Source organism: Daktulosphaira vitifoliae, unplaced genomic scaffold (assembly GCF_025091365.1).
Source record: "Daktulosphaira vitifoliae isolate Bord-2020 unplaced genomic scaffold, ASM2509136v1 Scaffold_1, whole genome shotgun sequence".
NCBI lineage: Eukaryota > Metazoa > Arthropoda > Insecta > Hemiptera > Phylloxeridae > Daktulosphaira > Daktulosphaira vitifoliae.
The window spans coordinates 39,910,412-39,933,801 of record NW_026099572.1 but is presented as its reverse complement, the minus strand read 5'-3'; the positions used below and the strand labels follow the sequence as shown (position 1 = coordinate 39,933,801).

Here is a 23,390-nt window from a genome sequence, read left to right as displayed (position 1 = left end):
GGGGGGGGGGGGGCAACTGTGGTCGTTCAATGTAAATAAAGCCGTAACGAATGCTGCTGTCACCACACTCACAAACACATAGGCCGTAATAATGTGTACGTACGTACGTGACGTACGCACAAAATTGGTTTTTTTGTTTTTTTTACTACCATTACTACCACCATAACACAGCTATACTTTCCTTCAATCTCACCTAATACACACCGCTCAATGGAGACGCTACTGTTGTGACGGTACTTCTAGATCACAGCGCTCTTGCACAGTACACGATGGACTATAGTTATTTTTTTCGAAGTGTATACACACGCTGTTATTGTCATCGTCAAACTATCGTTATAATTATATATATATAGGATTTTTTCGTTGATTATACGCTATAGGCAGCACCGGCCGCCGATCGACGCATTGTGAAGTCCATCTATATCACAAACGAAATACCTCTATAATATAATAATGTATTATATATAAAACGTATACTTTGTGTGTTGTCCACGGGAATCAGAAGTGTGCGCTGCCGCGCTTTGTACTATAAACGTAAAAAAATAGTGGCACAAGCATTACTGGAAACAAATCGGTACAATGGCCGTGAAAAATCGGACACGGGCTCAGGTCGTTGTTACTCACTACATGACTCGTGTCGCGCACAACGCATTTAACATACTTGTAGGTAAACGAAGAATAAAATGTTTTATGATTTCAATTTTTTAAACGTTTTTTTTTTTTCCGAATCGTTGTGTTGAGATCGCAACAACTATAAAACCGCGTATCTAAATGAATTAGTGTTTTGGGTCCACCGGGACCGATACGCGAATAATTAAATGGCGGATAAATGTTTCCTGCGAGGGGTTCCAGGTTCCTCTGTGGAATCCTTGAACTTGTGTCATAAGTTAACCGACCATAGATATGGATCTTATCGATACGCAATATGGAATCGTTTTGTGAGTTGGCCACCGGAGCACAAGTAAGAGAGACACTAATTGGCCACGTGGGAATCCTTAGCCGAGAATAATAACTGCAAGTGAAATATGACAGCAGTTTACGTACACGTGATTCTCCGATTGCCTCGACCTTTTCACTTTTAGTACCTAAAATCGATTACAACGTTCATTAACGTTAAATCAGTTAAGTATGTCACAGCTAAGTCTCTGAAGTCTCAATATTGAAAAAACAATTTCTTCTTTCAACGGTACTCAGTTTTAATTTTGAAAATTGAGGGGTTTTTCTCGTAATTCGATGCTGCTAGACTCAAATAGATTAAATTTACAATTTAAACGCTTAAATCAACAAGTCCTGTAAGAGCTGAGAATTTTAATGGAGAGAAACAAAAAAATAACATTTCATCATAAAACCAATATCTTCGCATCGAAGCTAAAATTTAGAAATTTAGCGTGAAAAATGACGTTAATTGAAATTCATATTTTCTATAGTAAATTTTCCGTTTTCAATAATTGTTTTGAACCACTCGACTATCGTGCGACTTTTTGTTACTCTAGTAGAATAAATAATAAATAGTTAATGATTTGACTCAGGAAATATCTACGTAGTCACAGTATTAACCTTAGGAATAAAATACCGAGTTTAGGTGAGGAGGGTCAATGAAAACCATCAGGAAAAGAAATGCATAGGCCTAATGAAGCGTCCACGGCCGGTTGATTGCACAGTGTGTTTACTGGTCAACTGTAGCCGATCATTGTCATTTCTTTTACAAAACCCGTCAACTACCCGGTGCCAGTCATACAACGTTTACACACATTTGATGGTAATATCCAAAACAATTAAGAAACTACTTCGAATAAATCAAAAACTATAATTTAACTACTCGCTTTATTATTTAATAGGTTTTTTTTTAGCAAATGTTATATACAATTATGGCTATTAAAATTAATATACGTGAATATAAAAATATACTTTAAATGGTTTATTCTAGTTTCGAAAATATTCCATCTTGAGGTTCCTTTTTTTTAATAATAAAAATAATAGCATTAACTATTCGAAAAACTACCAACCAAGAACTACGTATGAATCCATGTTTTTTTACGAATAGTACAATAATGAAATGTATGTTCTCTCCCGTGAAAACTATGAGGATTTTTCACACAATCAGTGGTCACGCGCATGGAAGAAAATCAAGATTTTGACCCCTTAAAACTTGGGCTGAATTCCAATGAGCAGATATATCTATAAATACTAACATATACGAGTGCCAATCTTCAGACTATATAAGTAGAAAAAAATTTCGACGCATAAATAGTATTTTCATTTTTTATTCTGTCCCCTTCGAACTTAAAATTGTGAATGTTGGAATTTTTAGCTATGATTACTTTTTTGTTTGAAATAAAACTACTTCCTTAGCAGTAAGTAATTCATAACTTCATACGATCATTAAAAGTTTTGTTCGCTCAGAAAAATAATTAATATGTTTATTTTAGTAGTTTGAAATTTTTATCTTAATAGTTATAGAGGAAAAAAATGTATTTGTTTATTTCAAATACTTTTTTTGTAATATAACGTCTGCAAACTGTTTGAAAGAGATTTAGATCAGGGATTCTTTCACATTATTCATAAAATATATATGTTATTTTAGACCATTTTTTGGTATTTGAAACATTTTGTTCATAAATTAAAATAAATTCTAGTGATTTTGACAGTAGCGTGTTGACCGACGTGAACATTTTATCAAACTGCTCTTTTGGAAAAATATTTATTTTAGAAAATTGTTTTCATCTAATAAAGTCCTAGGAAATACGATAGTATGTATAGTATTATTTATCAAGTTTAAGAAAAGCTTATTTTTAATGCGTTTATTTATTAACGTTTACATTTTCGGATAAATTTACTTAATAAGAAATACTTCAATTTTGTTAATACAACACGAATTTTAAAAAAGTTTGTAAGTATGGCTACATAAGCTGTACCTTATACCTTTATTTACCTTAAAGTGACCTATCAAGTTCAGTTGGTAAAGAGTCATGCCTAAGTGTAAGGTACCAGTGTTCTATTATTTTGAGCTCAATGCAGGTGGTTTTCTCGTATTTTGTGTCACAGGCAATAGCTTTTAAGAAAGACATTTGCATAGATGTCGGGTGTTATGTGGCTAGAAATCTTAACCCCTCTAGAAATTTAGTAATTTATATTTGTATTGTTATTTGAAATATTTTTCGAAGGAATAAAAATGAAATTTAGCTCCTCACAAAAAAAATTAACCACCCTACGCCTATGGACATTTCACAACAACAAATAGTCACTGTTTCCTAATTCAATAATAATATTTTAATTTTAAGTAAAATCTAAACGTCATACTTAGCGTGAAAAAAAATATTTTAAATAAGTCATATTTAAAATATTTTTCTCTGATTCCTATACAGTTTGAAATTGCAAAATTTTTTATTTTACATACGTTCTATGTTTTAAATTAACAACAAACTTATGAAAAAAATATTTTATCTTTCATTAAAAAGTAAATTTAAAAAAGTCCATCTATACAATTCGTGTACGCCTCCAGTATACTATAAAAAAAATTCAATTGTGTTGTATTAATGCATAAAAATGAGTATGACTGTGATGGAATGTCTGCTCGGCTATTTGCCAAACGGTTGTGACTTGCCACTGCGAAATATTTTATGGCTGCCCTGAATATTGATCACAACCGTATTCTTCACACCCCTCAAAAAACCTTTAAAATTGGTTTATCTACTCTATTAATTTACAAATTCGAGCAGTAACTCTCATTTTAATAATATATATTATTTAATTAATTCCACTATGATTTTATGATGTTACATTGCATTGGCATATTATTAGAATAGCTCATATTTTCGATTATTTCGGAACAACCTTATAAGTCAATTCGTGATAATAATGTATTAGTGAACTCGATTAACCATTTAGGAATTAATTTACTTCTTATACGTGTTCAGAATAGATCGAGTGATTTCAAAAATGCACAGAATACTTTGTAACACGTTTAACCCATTGAAAATTAACAAACGTGATATGAACGTCAAATCAAAAATACTTTTGTCAATGCTAAAGTAATAAATATTTACATACTTTAAATTTAATTAATTCGAGCGTATTGTTTAAGTAAAAATGACACTCAATTTATTAACTGTAAAATTAAAGAGAACTCGTAATTATAAATACAAAACCGTATTTAGGAATTCTGTTGGCCCACAATAAAATTTGAAAAGGGTTTTTAAATGAAGAACAAAAAAGTTTCTAGTGCATAAAATTTATTTGTTCTGACGTTAATTCATTTAAGTAAAAATACTATGACCCTAACAATTTTAATTTCGTAAACCCAAACAAAAATTATGATTTTCGGTGGTATGTTTTTTTTTTTTGTAATAGAAATTCCTAACTTTACTTAGAACTAATTACTATCTTGCTATCCAACTCATTATTTAATAGATTTCATGAGATAACTGAAAGTTTATAAAATTCGTCTGCAAAAACTATTAAATTTTCAACCAAAAATTATGTTAGAACCTTTTTTTATTCTAAGGTAACTACGAATAATAAATTGGCTAATAAAAATATTCAGCAAGATACTGAATATTAAGTATCCACTAAACTATGAACACTATCAATTATATATTTTTGTGTTCACTCTAAACGCTACTCGTATTGTTTTACTAAGATCTCTAAAACCCTACACACATCAGCCGATCGCTTGTGTGCCAATCGATATTAGCACTTGTAGGAAATTTCAAGTTAAAATATCGAGCTCGTGAAATGTACTTAATCAGTTTAGTCGGAGTTTACATGTGTCGTATTTTGGAGGGGTCTTTCTTTTTGAAGTTTACAGTTTGCCAAGATTCGATTAGGTCCTATATAACTAACTAGGTAAACGAGACATTATGGATTTTGTAAATGTTTATCAATACAGACCAACTGAAAATATAAGAGCATATTAAGTTAATTGTATCATTAATTTGCAATAGGGTTACATGGCTGTAAATTGAGGCAGTAGTTCAGAAGGGGGGGCTCAATGTCAATGAGCACAGTCGGACACTAAACGGTAATGTGTGTGTACATTAAACTAGGCGATGTCGTAATATAAATATTATACAGTAACAGGTAAACGGCAACGGCTAGTGTGGGTGGAGCATTACGGTAACCAATGACGTACGTGACAGGGCGTGTCTACAGGTCGCGTCGCCGCCGATATCCTCTACCCTCCTCTCTGTTAACGGCAAAGGCGACTCTGCACGAACGACGACGTTTCAGTGCAGACCACAACCGACCTGTCCCGGACGTGTCTTGCAAGACGTGCACTGACGTACACGTACACATACATTCAAACGTACACACATATGTATGCTACGCATCAACATTTACGAGTGTCGTGCGCGTTTCGTGGATTAATAAAAAATTGATTTTTTTCTTTCTCACCTCTTAATTTCCGAACGTGTCTAGAGTTTAAGTCACGTATATTCTCGTTCACATAGATATACTCCGCAAGAGTTGATCACGCGCGCGATATGCGACCCCGTTGAACGCAAAATTGAAACGCACCCGATCTCATCATGCTGCCGTACCAGGCCATGGCCATGGACTATGCCGTCGGGTCATCTTTCCAAAGGCATCCGTCTGCTAACATGGGACACCATCATCATGGATCTGGTGGCCCGGGTGGTGGACCGACTACCCCCACGGGCTTTAGCCCATCTTGGTTTGTACCGGCTGATCTTTGCATGCCGTTCGCTAAACAGAATCAACCACTTGTCGAACCAGGGTCAGTTTTTTTTTATTTAAAACTATTACTTCTAAAGAACTTAGCACGTTCAACACTATTTTATTACAAGTATTTGGATTTTAAATCGAGATTTGTTTAACTTTTGCGCGATAGCCACTCTCAAATAGTCATTTTTATATTCGTTCAATTTCTCAATAGAATTATATAATTAAGGTAATACTAATTGATTATATGATATTTAAATAGAGACTTTAAATAGAGATAAATATTACTTTATTTTACTTGGTGAACACAAATACAAGTGGCAAAAGGGGAAATATGAAGCATGAGCCGCTTAAAATATCCCCACCTGTTCAAAAAATGATTTTAAATCATGTTAAAATGTTTGAGTGAGTTGACACCACTTATTGAATATATATATATATATATACTTGTAAATGCTCAATACATATGTGATATCTTTAATGTATAAATATTAGTTATTTAATTTAGACATTCAAAATTAAAGACTATCGTAATGTTAATTAATATTTTACTAAGATTAGATTAATTATTTCAAGAAGTAAATTTCATTTTTAGTGCTTGGCAAGTACTATTTTACGGTATTTTGTAATATCCTCTTCCTGACAAAAAAAAAATTTTCTGACCACATCACTAAATCTATAACAAAAATGTATAGCACAGCAATATTTTCTCACGAGAAAAACTAACAATTAAACAAAAACTATCAATATAAATAAACTCATCATAGTGGGCTTGAGAATAGGTTGAAATTTGACAATGATTTACACCATTGATAGTGATTAGCCACAAAATAAAACGCTGTAATGTTTTAGGGCATAATTTTTTTAATTGACATATATCCTAGAAAATTTAAACTTAGTACTATTTATATTAAAAAATATACGTTCACAAATCAGGGTGTATATTAAAAAAAAGGTTTTTTGCAAAAACATCATTGTTTGAAAAAAAGAGTAGAAAAATTGTTGACTGTGGACTTTTGCCGCCAATTAACTTAAGAAGAACATATGTCAGAATATTTTTTTAATTAATTTGGTTGGGTTTAAAGAGCGCAAACGTTCCTAAAAATTATAAAAATTTGTATTAGAGTTTTAATTCGATTTTTATAAAATACATGTTAAAATATAAATAATTGTTTTTTGTATTACTGATAACAACTAAAACGACCAATTAATTACTCATAGAAAAATACTATCGAAACATTCATTTTTTAATCTCGTAGTTCATTAATTTAAACGCGTGCCAAAAGGTGTTTAACGTATCTTTTCAAAGTAAAGTTAGTTTTCAATATTTGACGCGTTTATTCACTATGGGTGGCCAGTGTATTTTCATATTATTATGGGTAATATATTTTTGAGTACCATTTACAATCGTTAGATGTCAGTTATAACCAATATCAATGAAATATCAGATTTTACGGTTTATCTGGAATAATACGACGATATCTAAAAAAGTAGTCGTTTTAAATATCTCCAGATGACTTGGCGTATTTGCTCGTGTTCATTATTTGTAACAACCTGAGGTATAACACAGTTACCTAGTACTTAAAACGATGATTTTTTTCTGTCTTCCGTTTAATCATCTTTATGAACATCCAATTCTTCTATATCTAATAACAATACTTTTCTTAAGATCACCCGGAGGATATATCAACCTGGTTATTTTAATCATCAATGGTGCAGAACGGAGTCGATCACAATTACCTTATTTTTAATTATGTTTGAACTTTATTATTATTATTATTATTATTGCTATGAGAAGAGTGTTTATTACGTTTTTAATTTTCGTTTCACAAAGTTATTTTAAATCCATTGTTAGAATTAAAATTGTAAAGACATGTGATTTTGTGATTTATTTACATTCGTTCGTTGATTCATAAAGCTTAACATTTATGTTTATGAGCCAACTCGACCCATCTCTTCAACTCATATAACTCTTCATAATAATCATCCAAAAATTATTTTTACGTTTGTAATTGTAACTAAGTAATTACGTTTAAAATTCAATTGTATATAAATACTGTTTTTTATATATATATAACGTAATGTTTTCTGAACATTCTCGTTATTGACGAGTTCCAATGTATGTTTATTGGTGGAAAAGTTAAGAGAAATAAATTAATGGCCAATGTTTTAGTTGTTTTTTTTTTTTTGTGAGTGTAATAATCCAATCCAACCCAACTAAGATATTATGATTTATGGTAATGGTAAGACACGCTGATGAAAGATTAAAAAACTAAGATATCTTTGGCTTCTGCAAGACTTACAGAAGTTGATTTTCTATCGAATAATTTCCAGGTTTGGACCATCGTAAAAATATATCATATATTACAAAGTTCACACTAGTTACTTAAATAGTTCTCGAGTGTTTTTCTTCTTAATTTCCTGAATTGTTGAGAAAATCCGGCGATAACATACACCGAACACAATCGCCAACCGATCGTATCTTGCACACCGTCTCGTATTTTAGCAAACTCATTTCCGCCTGCGCGCGGCCGCCCACAATTGTATCCCAATGGGACTCACGCGGCACTGTTTTGCTGACCAAGTTCCTGATACGCTTTTATTATACACCGACGGAAACTCGTAAAAACTCAAAGTCGATTCACGTTTTTTTCTTTTAACGATCCAAATCCTGTGAGCAGTCATACCTGCTTGCTGGAGCTATAAAAATAAAAAATGTGTCTTATACCAAGTTGATGATTGAGCTATTCGAATCTCTACTTTTGAATCATTGTCCAATAATTGTTATTACATTTCCACGTCGAATGTGCTAGTTTAATTATTTAACTTATTAATTCACACTAAAATTAAATAAAAAGTTTAATTGAATTTCTTGATAGATATACGCATGTATAAAAATTTAAGGAAATTTACAATAACCTTTTTAAAATGATAACTTTCCCTAAATTTTAAACATCTGACAGTGAATAACATATGTACGCTTCAATGCGAATGTGTCATATTTCATAATTTATATATTTATATTTATATATTTATATAATATATATATTTAATATATTTTTAACTTAACAATATCTTTTTGATATATTGATCAATAAAATCGGTTCAAGAGCAGGATTTTTTCACGGAGAAATATAAAAAAACGCACACCATCACAAAACCAATACCTTCTCAGCTTCATATCGAAACTCAAAAATTTATACTTAGCAAATGATACAAGGTGTATTAAAAGATAAAATCAACATCAATGCAGATGTGTTAAAATAGAAATATAGTTTTTAACTTGAAGTTTTTTTATAGAAGTAATGAGAAATATAAATCTATTTAGTGTGCGGAGGAGTAAACTAAAATAATTAATGACTGAAGTTGGCTTTGTCAAAGAAAGTATATAAAACAAGTTAATATATTTACATAAATCTGTTTAGTTCACTTATCGCAAGATTATTTTTCGTATTTAGTAGCGCGTCTTTATACTTAATATAACGTTTTTATATATATCAAATCTAATATTCTATTTACTTAAAAAAATACAGAGTGATAAATTCCTCATGAACTACTGTATTGAACGAAAAATAAAATACTATGAACGTATACCTCTAAATGAAACCAAAAAAAAATTCTCAATATTATTTTTATTATTTGATTAGTTGAGTAATTCTTGATAAATGAATTATTTTGTATATCTTCAATAAATTTTAGAACTAGGAAAAGTCCCATCATTTGCCTACAATTATGAAAAAAATATGTCTTACACTTAACAGTTGATCACAAAAATAGATTAAACTGTGATATGTAAAACACACTGAACATTTCTAAAAATACTTCGTAACTTAAATCAGACAACTTTTAACATAACAAAGCTAAAACTGTCTAACGCATAACTAAAGAAAAATCGACTTAATTATTTTATAGTTTTAAAATACTGAAAATCTGTCGGTACATGATATATACAGGGTGTTCAGTAAGTCAGGAAACGGGTTTCTATTGTTCTCATTGTTTGTAACAATTGACCTGTTTGCTTACTTACTGAACACCCTGTGTGTTATACAATATCAGGGACATAGTCTAACAATAAACATTTACTGTCCGAGTGAATTAATCCGCCACTTGTCATACGTGAAATCGACGACACAACTCGATCTCAGGTAATAAAGACGTGTCCTATCTACTTGAGGTGTCAGATCCGCACGTATAAACAAGTACATTGCGCGGAACGTGATAGCAAAAGATGCACGTAATACTTGCAGTGGGCACGGGCAGCATCATCAGCTGAGCTTCAATGTTAATATTATTGTTATTATTGTAACTATAAGAATGTATACGGCTGTGCAATTGGTCCGATTTCTCTCTTTCGAAAATACACAATGATTCTAATTTGACCAATTATCAATTAAGGTTATTGACCTTTAAAATGTTAAATATATTACTAGTATTATACTATATTGACAGCTGACAGGCAACTAGTCGTAAACATCAATTATCTTAATACTCAGGAGAACCAAAAAGCTAATATTTTTATATATAGAGAGAGAGAGAGAGACACGTGATCTGTTAATAAATAAGAACTACCGAAAAATATAGCAAATATCAACACTAAAATGCGTTAAATGATTGCGTGTTCTAATTTTGAGTCTTAAAAGGCATCCACAGGGGAACAAAGTAGGGCAGTTGCCCATCTTGACTTTTCGCTTGTTCCATTTCATAACCGTTGTGTGTTATATGATTTCACATAGTAATTTTTTTTCATTTCAAATTCAAACAATTTTTATTTTCATTTTATTACATTATAATTACCAGCATTAAGGACATTGTTCTTCTAAATTTGTGGCATGTAATAATTCGGTCAAGTTCACTGACACCTAAGTTATTCCGATAAAATAATTGAGTTTGCATATTTAGAATCATTGATAACAAAGAATGTATAGGCGGCAATGGGTTCATATCCAAGCACCTATAACGAAGCCTTCGAAAAAGCGCTGTTCTCTGGTTGAAGACCCCAGTCACCCCCTTCAAAGATGGGTCCGTTGAGAAAAAGTTACATGAAATACTCAAAAACAAATTTTGTCCCTATATGACAACTTTTTGCAGTGTTCTTGTCTATCTTAATTGAATTTTTTATTAAAATTCATGACTGTATTTATGTGGATAAATTATATTTAAAAAAGGATAATGACAAAAGTCAAATACCTTATTGTGTTTTTATTATTTAAGCGTTATTTCAAAATTAAAATATAGGAATTGAATTATTCAGGAATCTTTTCCTTCCTCTATAAGGGTTATATCATTGGTGAAAATATCAATTATGTTTAAACACTAACAATCAATGACATAGCCTTCGTTTGATATATACACAATGTATTAATTGTTTGACTGGGTAGAGTTGGAGAAAATGAATATGTACCATGAAATATTTTAGTAAATAAATATTTTCATCGACATCTTAAGAATTAAATAACTAATAAAGAAGGATAACTATAAATAAAAACCAAGAAATATAATCTTGTAAGTTTGTCATTTCATAAAAAATGAATAATTTTACGTGATAGAGCACCACACTAATCATTTGGTTCAACGAGGGAAAGAAACAGTAACAAGGTCGAAACACTTTTCAAGTTTTATTCATCCCAAGGGCTTTAAACCCTATACACAACATCCAAAAATCCTACAAGTTCAGTACTATCTCTAAAAAATTAACCTTTTTAACATTGCTACCATTTATATTTTTTATTTAATACTCGCGTAAAAATTAAAATATTTTCTTAACAATTTTTTTAAATTTATTTAACATTTTTCATTTGAACTCTTTTGTTTATTATTTTGTTTTGTCTATTCAGACTTAAACCGTTGATTAGTGTTACAATTTAATTATGTGTAAGTACGGTTTAGTGATTTTAGATGATGAAACAGTAAAAATCATAAACTGCAGAGAGACCTTTCAGTTATTATTATTCTCGATGATGCAAAAGACAGTAAAAAAGTTATTTAACTTACTTTCTCGAGGGATCTTCGATTTTCTGAAAACGTCACTGGTTTTCATAGGTCTCCAATGAATTCTGAGTAATGAACATTTTTCTTTTACAACTACTAGACACTCGTCGTAAAAGTGTTGTATACAGACAGGAAAAACAAATGCACTCTCCTCGCGTCACACAACAAAAGTCATTTATAAATGAGCTAAAATAAAAACAAGTGTACAATATATACAAATTTTAGTTTCACCGCTTAAATCTCTGTTTAATTTTTGTTCATAAAAAAGATTAATGATGTATTATTATTTAATAAAATATCATCAGGCGGCTTTGGGTCAAAGGCGACTAGACCCAGTAGCTGTTCATGGATTAACGTGGTGTGTCTTCGAAAATATTTCATTCAAACAATAGCGACAAGTATAAAAAATAATAATGTCTATGAAATAATAAAAAAACAACAATAACATTGCAAACCGTAACGAAATGTTATACATACTTTATATGAAACACTGTGTTTTAAACATTTAAAATTATTATATTTTCAACTAAAAGTAAATTTTCACTTCAGAAATAAAGGTGATCACGATAAGGTGATATGTATTTATTGAACGTACTCGTTATAAGCAAGGCTATAATAACAAAATTTGCCATAGAAAGTATTTGACTTTAAAATACAATTTTCAATGTTTATCGGAAATCTGATTCTAAAATGGACAAACTCGGACAATACTGATTACCAAATGTTTAAATGTTACAAATAATATAATTCGCCGCGTTTTTACTTTCAAAGTGTATTGTTGAGAGGTCAATTCTCTCGGAAGTGTTCCCAAAACGGCGTATTCCTTTTCAATAAAAAAGAAGCGAGTTTTTCACAAAACGTTACCAGTTGATATTGTAGGAGAGCACAAGAAGCGGTGAATATGGTCACTTTGAGTGATACAATACTACTGTATTATGCGATACTCGCGCCATTTACAACACTCCAGTCGGTCGTGTACCGCACAATTCACTCATAATACATAAAGGCGAAAATGCTTTTTGAAAAGAAGAACCGCGCTTCATATAACCTAATAACAGACGTGTGTGCGGATGATCGGGGCGGGGTGAAAGTGCCGAGTGGCCACGGCCGCCCGCTCAAGAAGATGGTCCCGCGGGGACGCACACCGTTCGTGCAATTTGGTCAATTTGCTTCGTAAAAGAAGAAAAATAACGCCGCGAACAAGTGGTGACGGGGAAAACCGTTGTCATTGATAATTCCTTTCCTCTCGTTCTTTTTTGCGCCTCTCTTGCTTTTTCTTTTACGCGTTCTCGACCCCTAATAATATACGCTATACACTAACATTTTTTCCCTCCACCGTCAATCACCTCGAGATGTGTGTGTAAGCAAGTAACTTCGTTTACTTTGCCGACCAAAACGTGACCCTTTGAAATAGAATTATCAGTAGAGTCCGATAACGAACGGCAACGCGGTGCATTGAATTATCCCTTGAATCGTCTCAATAAAACTATTAGCGATTTACGATTATTTTACTGGAGACCGCGTCAAAATCATAATGCTAAACTGGCAACGGTTTTCGAAAACGCATCAAATCGTCCAGACCGTTCAAAATGCGTTGTCTACTGAAATGGTATTTGTTTTATTTTACAAATATAAAAATATTGGCTTGATTACAATTTGTTAACATAAGAAGCAAATTGTAGTTTTTTGTGTTAGACAAGAACAAAATTTATATGAAATAATAAACATATTCATTTTTATGCTCTATATAGTATGCGAATGAGCTGCGTATGATTAGTAGTAGTTTAATTTCTGGCCTCAATTCTGTCGTTTCGGTTTCGGAGTTTGAATATAGTTGGTATTCGTGCGCATTTTTTCACTGTTCTCTCAAACATAGACCATTCATATTTCCACTTAATTCACATTGTTACTTTTTAATTAATATTAGAGAGAAGAAGAAAGAAATGTGCTTATAGAAATTCATAACCAATTACAAATATTACTTGTTATCATTCCTCCGATGCACNAAATATTACTTCTTATCATTCCTCCGATGCATGGCAACACCTCACCAGCGCCGCCACCACAAAACGACACATAAAATCCCATCCGATGCTGTCGCACGTTATATATTTACAATATTTATCTTACTTTACAATATCTTATCTAAATTTACCATTACAGTACATTTTAGGCGGTGTTTACCGAATTAAGGTACATCACCTTTATTTCCGGACCGCTAATATATTTCGTGCTGATCAATTCGGCTACGGCGTAAAAATAAAATTGATGACGGGACAGATCCAATAAGCGACTATATTATTATTATTATTATTATCCCGAAAGATACTTTTGATTAAACGAGTGTATTGTTTGGACGTTCGGTGCGTATGACGACGATATTGAAACGGCCGGTAGAGAGAAGGGTCAAGTCACCCTCTTGGGAAATCCAAAGGTCTGAATGTATAGATAAATACATGTATGTATTCTTATAGTATTACTCCGTTAAAAACAAACACGATGTGGCTTGATTAATTTCAATCCATTTACTCGTAATGACTTAAAATATATCCATGTGTTATTACGGTACATAAAAATTATGATATTTCAGTTTTTAACGAATATAAACTATTGTGTTTGAAATTATTCTCGAGTAGAACATCTGATTGTAACTTGTATACAATTATTTAAAAACATTTTTTCACAATCCTAACGTCTTTGTCACATACGTGAATCGTTTTGTTTTTTTCTTTATAATGTGACAATTCTGGTTTTTTCTCTTCTACACTTCACTTTGGTAAATATCGACATTCATTGCGACATTGCTTTTCCAGCCAGTTTGTTAGTGAGAAAATGATACGATCGGTGAAAAAAATTTAATCCATTTAACGCGATTTGTGATACCGAAAACGGCCGTGCTAACCGTAAATAAGGTAGGCGATGTTGTATTACTGCGGCACAGATAATGGAAAAAAATAAAACCTATTGTCGTCTATACTCGATGATCTGCGGATAACCTGACAGGTAACGCGATGCTTATAAATACGTAGGACCGCCGCCGACTTGAATTTCATTTGTTGCCTATTAAGAACACATTTTACAAGATAGTTTGTTTTTATTGTTGTAATTATATACTGACTACGCAATGTCCAGCACAATTCATATTATATACGTTCATTGAATAATCCGTTGTCTACTTAATTATTTTATGAATACTATCGAGATGTTTCTTGTATGTTAAAAACATCTAAGGTTATTGAAAATTCCGTTTCAACGTTTTCGATAAAAACTAATTAAATTAAATCAGTAAAATCAATTCATACGATACGATGGATTAAAACGAAGAATTCAATGGTATTTTTGAAACTGGACGCAATAAGAATAATTTGCATCGACTTGCCGGTAAACGTTTCGGAAACGTTGCAGTTTATTTATGGGAATTGCATTTTTTTCTTGTGTTGTGCCGTCGGAAATAATACTCGATTTCCCATGATGGACGTTTGTAGTCGAATTTCAATTTGAACTGATTAGATAAAAAAACGGTTGTCTGCATGTACGTTTCGGTAAATAGGATTTAGCCATGACAAATGAGCGAGTTACCATAAGGCAGTCAGCGTGTGCGATATGCGACTGCCGTCTGGACGACGTACGGGGTCCTTATAAGTCGTGTCCGGTTTCTCGGTATTACGTGGCCGTGCACAGTATAGCAATTGAAATAAAATTAATTAAAACTACCCCCAGAGACGAGTCGTGCATTTCTATGGCAGTTTTTCTTTGAAAAATAAAATAACAATAAACTTTTATTTTCTCGTATTTGTACGATCGTGTGTTCGCCATTAATGCGCACAATGTTATTAATAAGAACTGATCGCTTGTGTTATTTGCAATTAAAAACGTAGATTTAAAACTCAACAGTATTAAAAAGCCACGAAAAATACTAAACAATCGCTCAATTCCTAGACATTCAATTTCGAAGACATAATATATAAGACAATCCCTATTTGGGGAACAACGTTGTTATGCGCAAGACACACGTGTTTACCATTTGTATATATAATTATTCAGTAAATTGTTAATTGTTGTAAATTATTCACTGAGGTTATTTTTCAATTTCCAGAATACTCGAGTTGAGAAAAGAGAAAAGTCGAGATGCCGCAAGGTCACGTCGAGGTAAAGAGAATTATGAGTTCTACGAACTGGCTAAAATGTTACCGTTACCGGCAGCCATCACATCCCAACTAGACAAAGCGTCGATCATACGGTTGACCATATCGTATCTGAAATTAAGAGACTTTTCAGGACATGGAGATCCTCCGTGGTCACGAGACGGAGTACAATCGGCGTCGAAAAACCTCAAAGGTAAATTTTTACAGTCACATTTTTTCTTAAACCCGAGTGAGACTTATTAAGAAAAAAATGATCATACGCGCGATTTAAAATTTAAAAATGTTCTTATGTTAACCAACATTTTACTGTAGTTTTTAGTTAAAAAAAAAAAAACTCACAGAGTTAAATACTCAAGTGAATTTCGTATAAATACTTTAAAGAAATCCTAATAATTTTAACATACTGATTAGTGCGATATTTTTGCTACAAATTTAATTCGTCTCGAGAAAAAGTTTATTCAAAATTTTAGAGGACATCATATTCGTATTTTTCTAATGAGTTGCTATAGAAACACTGTTATGACTTTTTTGGATTATGCACTGCTTTTGAAACGAGCACTTGTCACACAAATATAAGTTTTGTTTTTGACAATCGTCTATGTTATGTATCATCCTTTTGAATCGGCCTCGGCGGGTGTATTGATTTTTATTTTATTTTTTCGCTTAAAGAAAATACTGCTGAAAATATATGTGTTTAGTAAAATGTCCATGTGGCTTGTTCCGTGAAGAAATGTTAAGTTTTATAGGGGTTACGATTAGGGCAGAGATAAAGAAAAAAATAACTTTACACTCGACCGGCATTCAATTAAAGGATACAAATGTAAAAGGGGACAAAGTAACATATAATTTTTTCACTCTTGTTTTTTTTCTACAGATAAAAAGAATAATGATAATTTAGCGACATTATGCGCTATTTAGTAACCCACTGTAGAAACGCGGGTAGAGTACGAATCATAAATATATATTTCTGTACGAACGGCACCAACTCGCGTTACACACCCACTCCAAGTATTAAAATGTTTTTAACACAATTATTGCTCGTCTTAAGGTTGTTATCGACCTATCAACATTTATGTAAGAAAAGCTCTGAAACATGGCTGTGTTGAAATTTTTATAATTAAAATTTTCTTTTTTTCATTAAAAGCAAATAAGTAAAAAAGATAACGCAGCGAGGTCGCGATATAGTTGAAACAAATAAATATGATAGAGTCATTAACATCCAAATGATAAGCGATTCAATGCGAATCTGTTAACATTTTATATTTTAGATTTGCTATGTTATAAATTTTCGCTCAAATATTAATTACCTGTTAAATTATTTGTTTAATACCAATTATCACAGAACTCAAATATTCTACTACAATCAATTACTATCCGTCGGGAAAATGATGTACAAGGAAACCAATCAATAGTCTTACCACTGTGTTTTTCTACATCTTTTTGATAATATAAACATATATTTGTCATATTACCTGAATTTTCTAACAGAAATCTTTTAATAAATCTCTGTAATCACAGTGATTAAAAGTATTAATATCATTCGTACTAGCGAAAGAATAACAAATTAAATACTCTATAAAGTTATAAGCATCTACCCATTTGTTTTGGATTACTCATAATGTTTTTTTGGAAAAAATTCGAATTGTTTTACAACAACTTTTGGACGATTATTTCAGAAGTTATTAAAGTTATTACTGGAGGTGAGGAGAGGTGCTGCTATTTTTATCACTAATCATTTGCCGGTCGTACTCTTCTTCCCGTCTACGTAAACAAATAAGAATAACTTCCGAATTACTAAACAAGTAGTATAAAGGTAAAATTACCTTATAATAAAAATGGAATGAATAATTGTTTAACCGTAGTTAAATAATTGTATAAATCATGTATGAGTCATGCAATGTCTTTAAAATAGTAAAGCACGTTTATTTTTGCTTAAAGTAAATTAAGTAACACTCGACGAGTGGTCAGATAAATTAATTTGTATTTTACCGCTAACATTTATCGAATTACTCGTCACCATTCTCGTCCTTTGGGATTAGACTACATTAACTAACCGTAAATCAGTGTATGAATAATATACGAATATGAATGGCATTAATCAATTCATAAGCTATATTTTAAGTTATTTTTTAAAATTACAAATATCCAAATATAAAAACTGTTCGCGATTACTTTTGTTAAAACATAATATTGTCATATGAGCCCACTAAAGAAAAATATATAAAAGCCTAATTAGCATCAGACGTCATATTATATTGTTTTGCCTAGTGCCGCGTTAGAGTTGATTTTGCGTGTCATTATTTTCAAATCATTTATTTTCCATTGGCACAAGGCAAATCAATGAGAAAACTTAGATAAATTGGTGCTCAGTAATAATGATAATAAACGTAACCCACGCACAATAAGGTTCTAACTAGCTAAACACTGTCGTCGACTCGGTTAATACATACGTACACATATATATATATAAATGTTATACATAAAAGAGGGTGGTCGATTCGGTTGACAGCGACAGTAGTGTTATTAGATTAACGATCCACCCGACGTACTCTGCGTACACTACACGTTTCGTACACACAATAAAATTTGCTTACATTATAAACGAACACTTTGTCGCTTTAAATTTGCATTCGTAAGAGGTGCACACTTAATGGACTGCACCGAGGAGGTGGAAAGAGGCGGACCCACGAAGAATAAAAAATAATAATAAGCGATTGTCATATGCCGTGTGTCGAATAAATGACCGTAACGAGATGTATTCTTTGCTGTATAATTCTACGAATAATTTAAGATTGTTAATCTCCCGCATTTCAGATAAATTTCGAAGATAATACAATTTTATTCAAATTAACACGGTTTAATCTAAATTGTTATTACAATTTATCATTCGCGTACCTCGAGTACTAAACTAGTGCGATCTGAAAACCTAACCTGATAAAACTAAGATTTTTAAAATCTACAAAATCGGTATATTTTATCAGTTTTCCCTCCGGAGAATTATTTTTTTCATTTAAATCATTATATCTTATTGATAATTGAAATAAAAACCAGTTATGGCTTAGTGGATTAACAGATTAATCCACTGTCAGGTCCATATCTAAGATTTTGATTTCCCGGGCCAGAATAATTTTTATTTCTCCAAAAAGTAAATTATTATTCTTAATATTGTCTATTGAAAAAATTTTCTACTTTGATAACTTTTAATACTATACTACCCAATAAACAAAATAGTTACTTATGTACAAGTAATATAAACGAGTAAATCAGTAATTATTGAACCCTACGAAAATATAAAAATTAATAACTTTCAATAAAAAATATCAATTTTATTTTAATAATAAATAAAATAGGTGATTTGAAAACTATATCTATTTAAAAAAACTGAAAAGTAGGGTCGCAACTCAATGGGGAGACTGTATAGTGAATACGCAAAAATGTTAGGACAAGTATAGACATTTCACTCAAACATTAAACGCTTGTTAAATAATTTGCTTAATTTCGAATGAAGTTTTCTATTTATTATAATTGCGAATTTTTTTACTATAACAGTCGATTTTTTATGGTAGAATAAATATACACTGCAATAAACATCAAAAACTTTAGTTTGATGTAAGTTTGAAAAACACAGTCGTTCTAAAACACTGTTAAAAAATTGTTGTGTACACGTGTGAATGTTTTCTTTCAAACCCTTCTTATACTTTTTAATTGGATTTTCATAAGAAGTATATTAAAAGAAAGGTAATTATTCTTAGGGTACCCACAAATTAAAAATTCATTAGGATTAGTGTTTTTAAAAAAAGTTTATAACAGTTTTATAATGCAGATAAAAATTTTGAAAATGCAATTTTTTACAGTAGACTTTAGATTGTTATTGCAATTATTAGAGGATATTTTTAACAATGATTATAAACATCTCATAATAATCGTCAAAACTAAACTAATCATGTGGATTGGAAACTGAAAATAATTCACTTTTCTTACTATTCTTCTAATATTAAACAGTTTTTTCTTATTACTTTGGAGGTCACGAGAAAATCTATGAAACATTCAAGACTTTTCTGGTCGACGATTGAGGCCACACACAATAGTGTTTAATAAGGGTATAGAATGTAAATGAATGATAAAAACAGCTTAAAAGAAAACTACAAAAAATAGATAGTAATTCATGACTCGTGCTTCGATAAAAATGACAATTTCTTTCACGGTTGTCAGCACGAGACTGTCGCAAGCACTAACTATTGTCTCCAATAGACTAGAGGACTCATCTTCTCTCCACGCCCAATCATCCGATCAATATATTTTTTATGATTACCGTTGTGGCAATTATTTTGATTACATCACTTATTTAAGCGAAACATTGAAGACATAAATTATTACTGTACATAAACATCAACAACAATAAAGGTAAATTCTGTTTTATCTTCTTCAGCCATTCGAATAGTTACATGTTATAATTTTGACATTAAAACGTAATTATAAACTCAAAGAATACTAACATAACTTTTAATTTATATGGTTCCAATTATATAGGGGAGGGAAAGAATTATTAAATAACAATTTACTCAACTCGATCAGTTTATCTCATCTTCCTAACAAATTATCTAAAAATTATTAACATCACTATACAGAGTGATTATTTCACTTATCATGAACCAATTAATTAATCGAAAAATAAAAATAATATTAATACATTTTTTATTTGTTTCTTTTAGCTCAATGTTTTTCAATTATAAGGTATTTTTTATGTTCACCTCTTATACCTCATAAGAGTGTCAACTTTAATTTCTCTCAAATGATATCACCCATTAGTAAATGGCTTATTAAATAAATATTATTCTAATTAAAAAAATGAATGGTCGATAACAACTTTTGGACCAGTATTTCGGAAGTTATTGACATATAAATATTTAGATGAGAGGAAGATTACGGCCATGAAATGTTTAGTTATAAAAATAGCAGCATCATCTCTTTACCTCCAGTAATTACTTTAAATTGTTAATAACTTCCGAAATATTGGTCTGAAAGATGTTAACCACCAGTCCTTTTTCTAATTAGATTATTTTCTATTTTATAAGCTTGTTAAATATGTATGTTGCCATTTAAAATAATTAAGTTGACACGCATTAGTTATAATAGATGATTCTAAAAAGTAATTATTAGCTGTTAATCATTAAATGTAAATAAAAAAAAATTATAAGATAAGAAACAAAGATTGGACTTATACAGGACAGAAGAACAAGCAGCTTTTAAATGCGTACATTTCTACTAAAGTCTTTAAGAGTGAAAATATTGAAATGCGCATAATAACTACTTCATGTTGACAGTGTCTCAATTACAACGAATAAAATTATACAAATAATAGTAATCATAATGTAATATTTTCATCAAACAAATCCTGACACTCATTTAAAGCAAATTAATACCGTTGCCGCCCGTGGTCTTGTTATGGTTTCAAATAAGAGGAGGAAATTTAAACTAGGGGAGAGTTTTAAACGAAACCCAACTGATTGCTTCATGAGTTAACCTAGTTAAAAAGGAAAGAGGGGTGAAGTTAAAACATATTCCCTTCACATCTCATTCTTTATATATTTCTGCGGTTTCAATCAGTCACCCGCAAAATAGGGGATCCAGATTTGTTAAGCACACATACATACAAACTACTATTTTAAGTTAATTTGGATAACAAAAGGTACTCGTTCTTCCTACTCATAAATAAGATTACATTTGTACGTGTATTCTCTTTTATAATGTAACAGTAAATACAAAAATAATGAAATTTATTCTTGAAAATATTATAATAATCTAATGTACGGAAACTACGAAGAAAAAAGATAAATTTACATATTATGAGAATAATAAATGAAGACGGTAAATTTCTGCTTAGACTGCGATTAAAAAATGACCAGTTCGGTTTACATCAAAAGATCAAGAAACTCGCAAATAGAAAAATTAAACAGCATGTGAAAACTAAAGTATAAGATCTGCTCAAAAATTTATTTTACATTCAATTACAGTAGTATATTTCTATTCAAGACAATGAATTTTTGAAAAAATTATCCAAATCAATAACATTAAATATTTGCGAAAATATTTTCGAAATTATACAAAAAGTATTTGTTTACAGTTTACAGAAAACTAATTTCGCATTATGTACGTCATATTTACAATATATGAGTATTCCACAAGTTGAAAATTTTCCCCTCGGATAAAAAGACAATAAATAATTGTTGACACCCCGAACACATGTGTGGTAGCTGTCTCAAGGGGCGACTATTCTCTAGTATGACGTTTAGGCAATACTTCATTTAATTCTCCTAAACTAATATCAGTTATTCTTTCGTAAAATATAAAAATAGACGTTTTAAAACAATGAATTACTTTATTTATATAACTATTAATTTAGTACTTAAATGAATATATTATATTTATAATTTTAATATGATATTTGTAACATCATAGAGTGTAATAGAATAAATATATTACTGTTAATAACTAGTAATAATTTTATTATTTTATATTTGCAAGTCAATATATTTATATATTGTATTTGTTTGAAGTAAACAGTAAACTAAATGAAAGTCAGGGAGTTTGGCTGTGTGATGTGGTGTCTGTCAACTTGGTAGGGCGGAAATGTTTACTTGGTCTGTGGATTAGGACTCAGACTTTTTTTGATTAAACTGAAATGTATTTATATTTTACGAGGGGATGTCATCATAAGGGAAACTATATGATTTCGCACGCATTTAATGAAAGTATATATTTGTGAGCTTAAGTAAACAGTTTGCACAGCTACAGGACAATTTTGAACAAAAAGTTTATTTTGTTTTAGGAACTTCTGGTCGTAATAGATCTCCTAGTACTATAGCCATGGAACTATTTGAACAACATCAGGGTACTCACATACTTCAAGTAAGTAACCTAACTAAACAGAAATGATAACACAATCACTGATATGTATTTTCCTTAATTTTACATCAATAATATTTTAGTATATATAAATACTGTAATTTAGAAAATGTTCAGATTTCTTTAATATATTTTTTTGATTATAAAGCATTTTTTGAGCATACGATTTTTTCTTTAAACATTTTTTTAATAGATTATTAAACTGTCTTTCTTTAAAATAATCAAAAACTTTCAAATGTAACTTATCAGCCATTTTCTTAATTGGATTACATTAGAATGAGATAAAATAAAGAAACATTCATTAATTCTTAAATTAAATTATACATTTTAGAATTTTTTTTATATTGGAATCTTAATAACATTTATTTATATATAGGCTGATCGATTAAGAATAAGACATTCATTTTCATAGAAACTTTAAATTGTTTTCAATTTTTGCAATGGAAAATATTGTTTAGTTCAAACAATTCTACAATAATATATAGTTAAACAATTTGTTTCTATTCTCTTGAAGATAAAATATTTAAATTTCCTTTAATGGAAATCTCTAAATTTAGTTTAATGATATAATGGAAAAAATGTTGTTCTTATAATGACTTTTATTCGATAAACCATTCTTTAGTTATTGCTCGTTAGAGTTTTAAGCGATTTTTCAACAATGTTCTGATA

The 23,390-nt window shown here is 30.6% G+C and overlaps 1 protein-coding gene across 4 annotated transcripts in view; it reads left to right on the top strand.

Annotated features, from left to right (window-relative positions):
• LOC126894863 (protein trachealess) overlaps positions 1-23,390 on the top strand; it is a 109,830-nt gene that overhangs the window by 75,756 nt on the left and 10,684 nt on the right. For 3 of the 4 annotated variants that reach the window (XM_050666164.1, XM_050666165.1, XM_050666167.1), the window contains 2 exons: positions 15,767-16,008; positions 22,645-22,724. In XM_050666164.1, the coding sequence (XP_050522121.1) occupies positions 15,767-16,008; positions 22,645-22,724 (322 nt within the window). Of the gene's footprint in view, positions 1-5,233; positions 5,738-15,766; positions 16,009-22,644; positions 22,725-23,390 lie in introns of those variants that run through there. The other variant, XM_050666166.1, reaches the window with a different exon arrangement.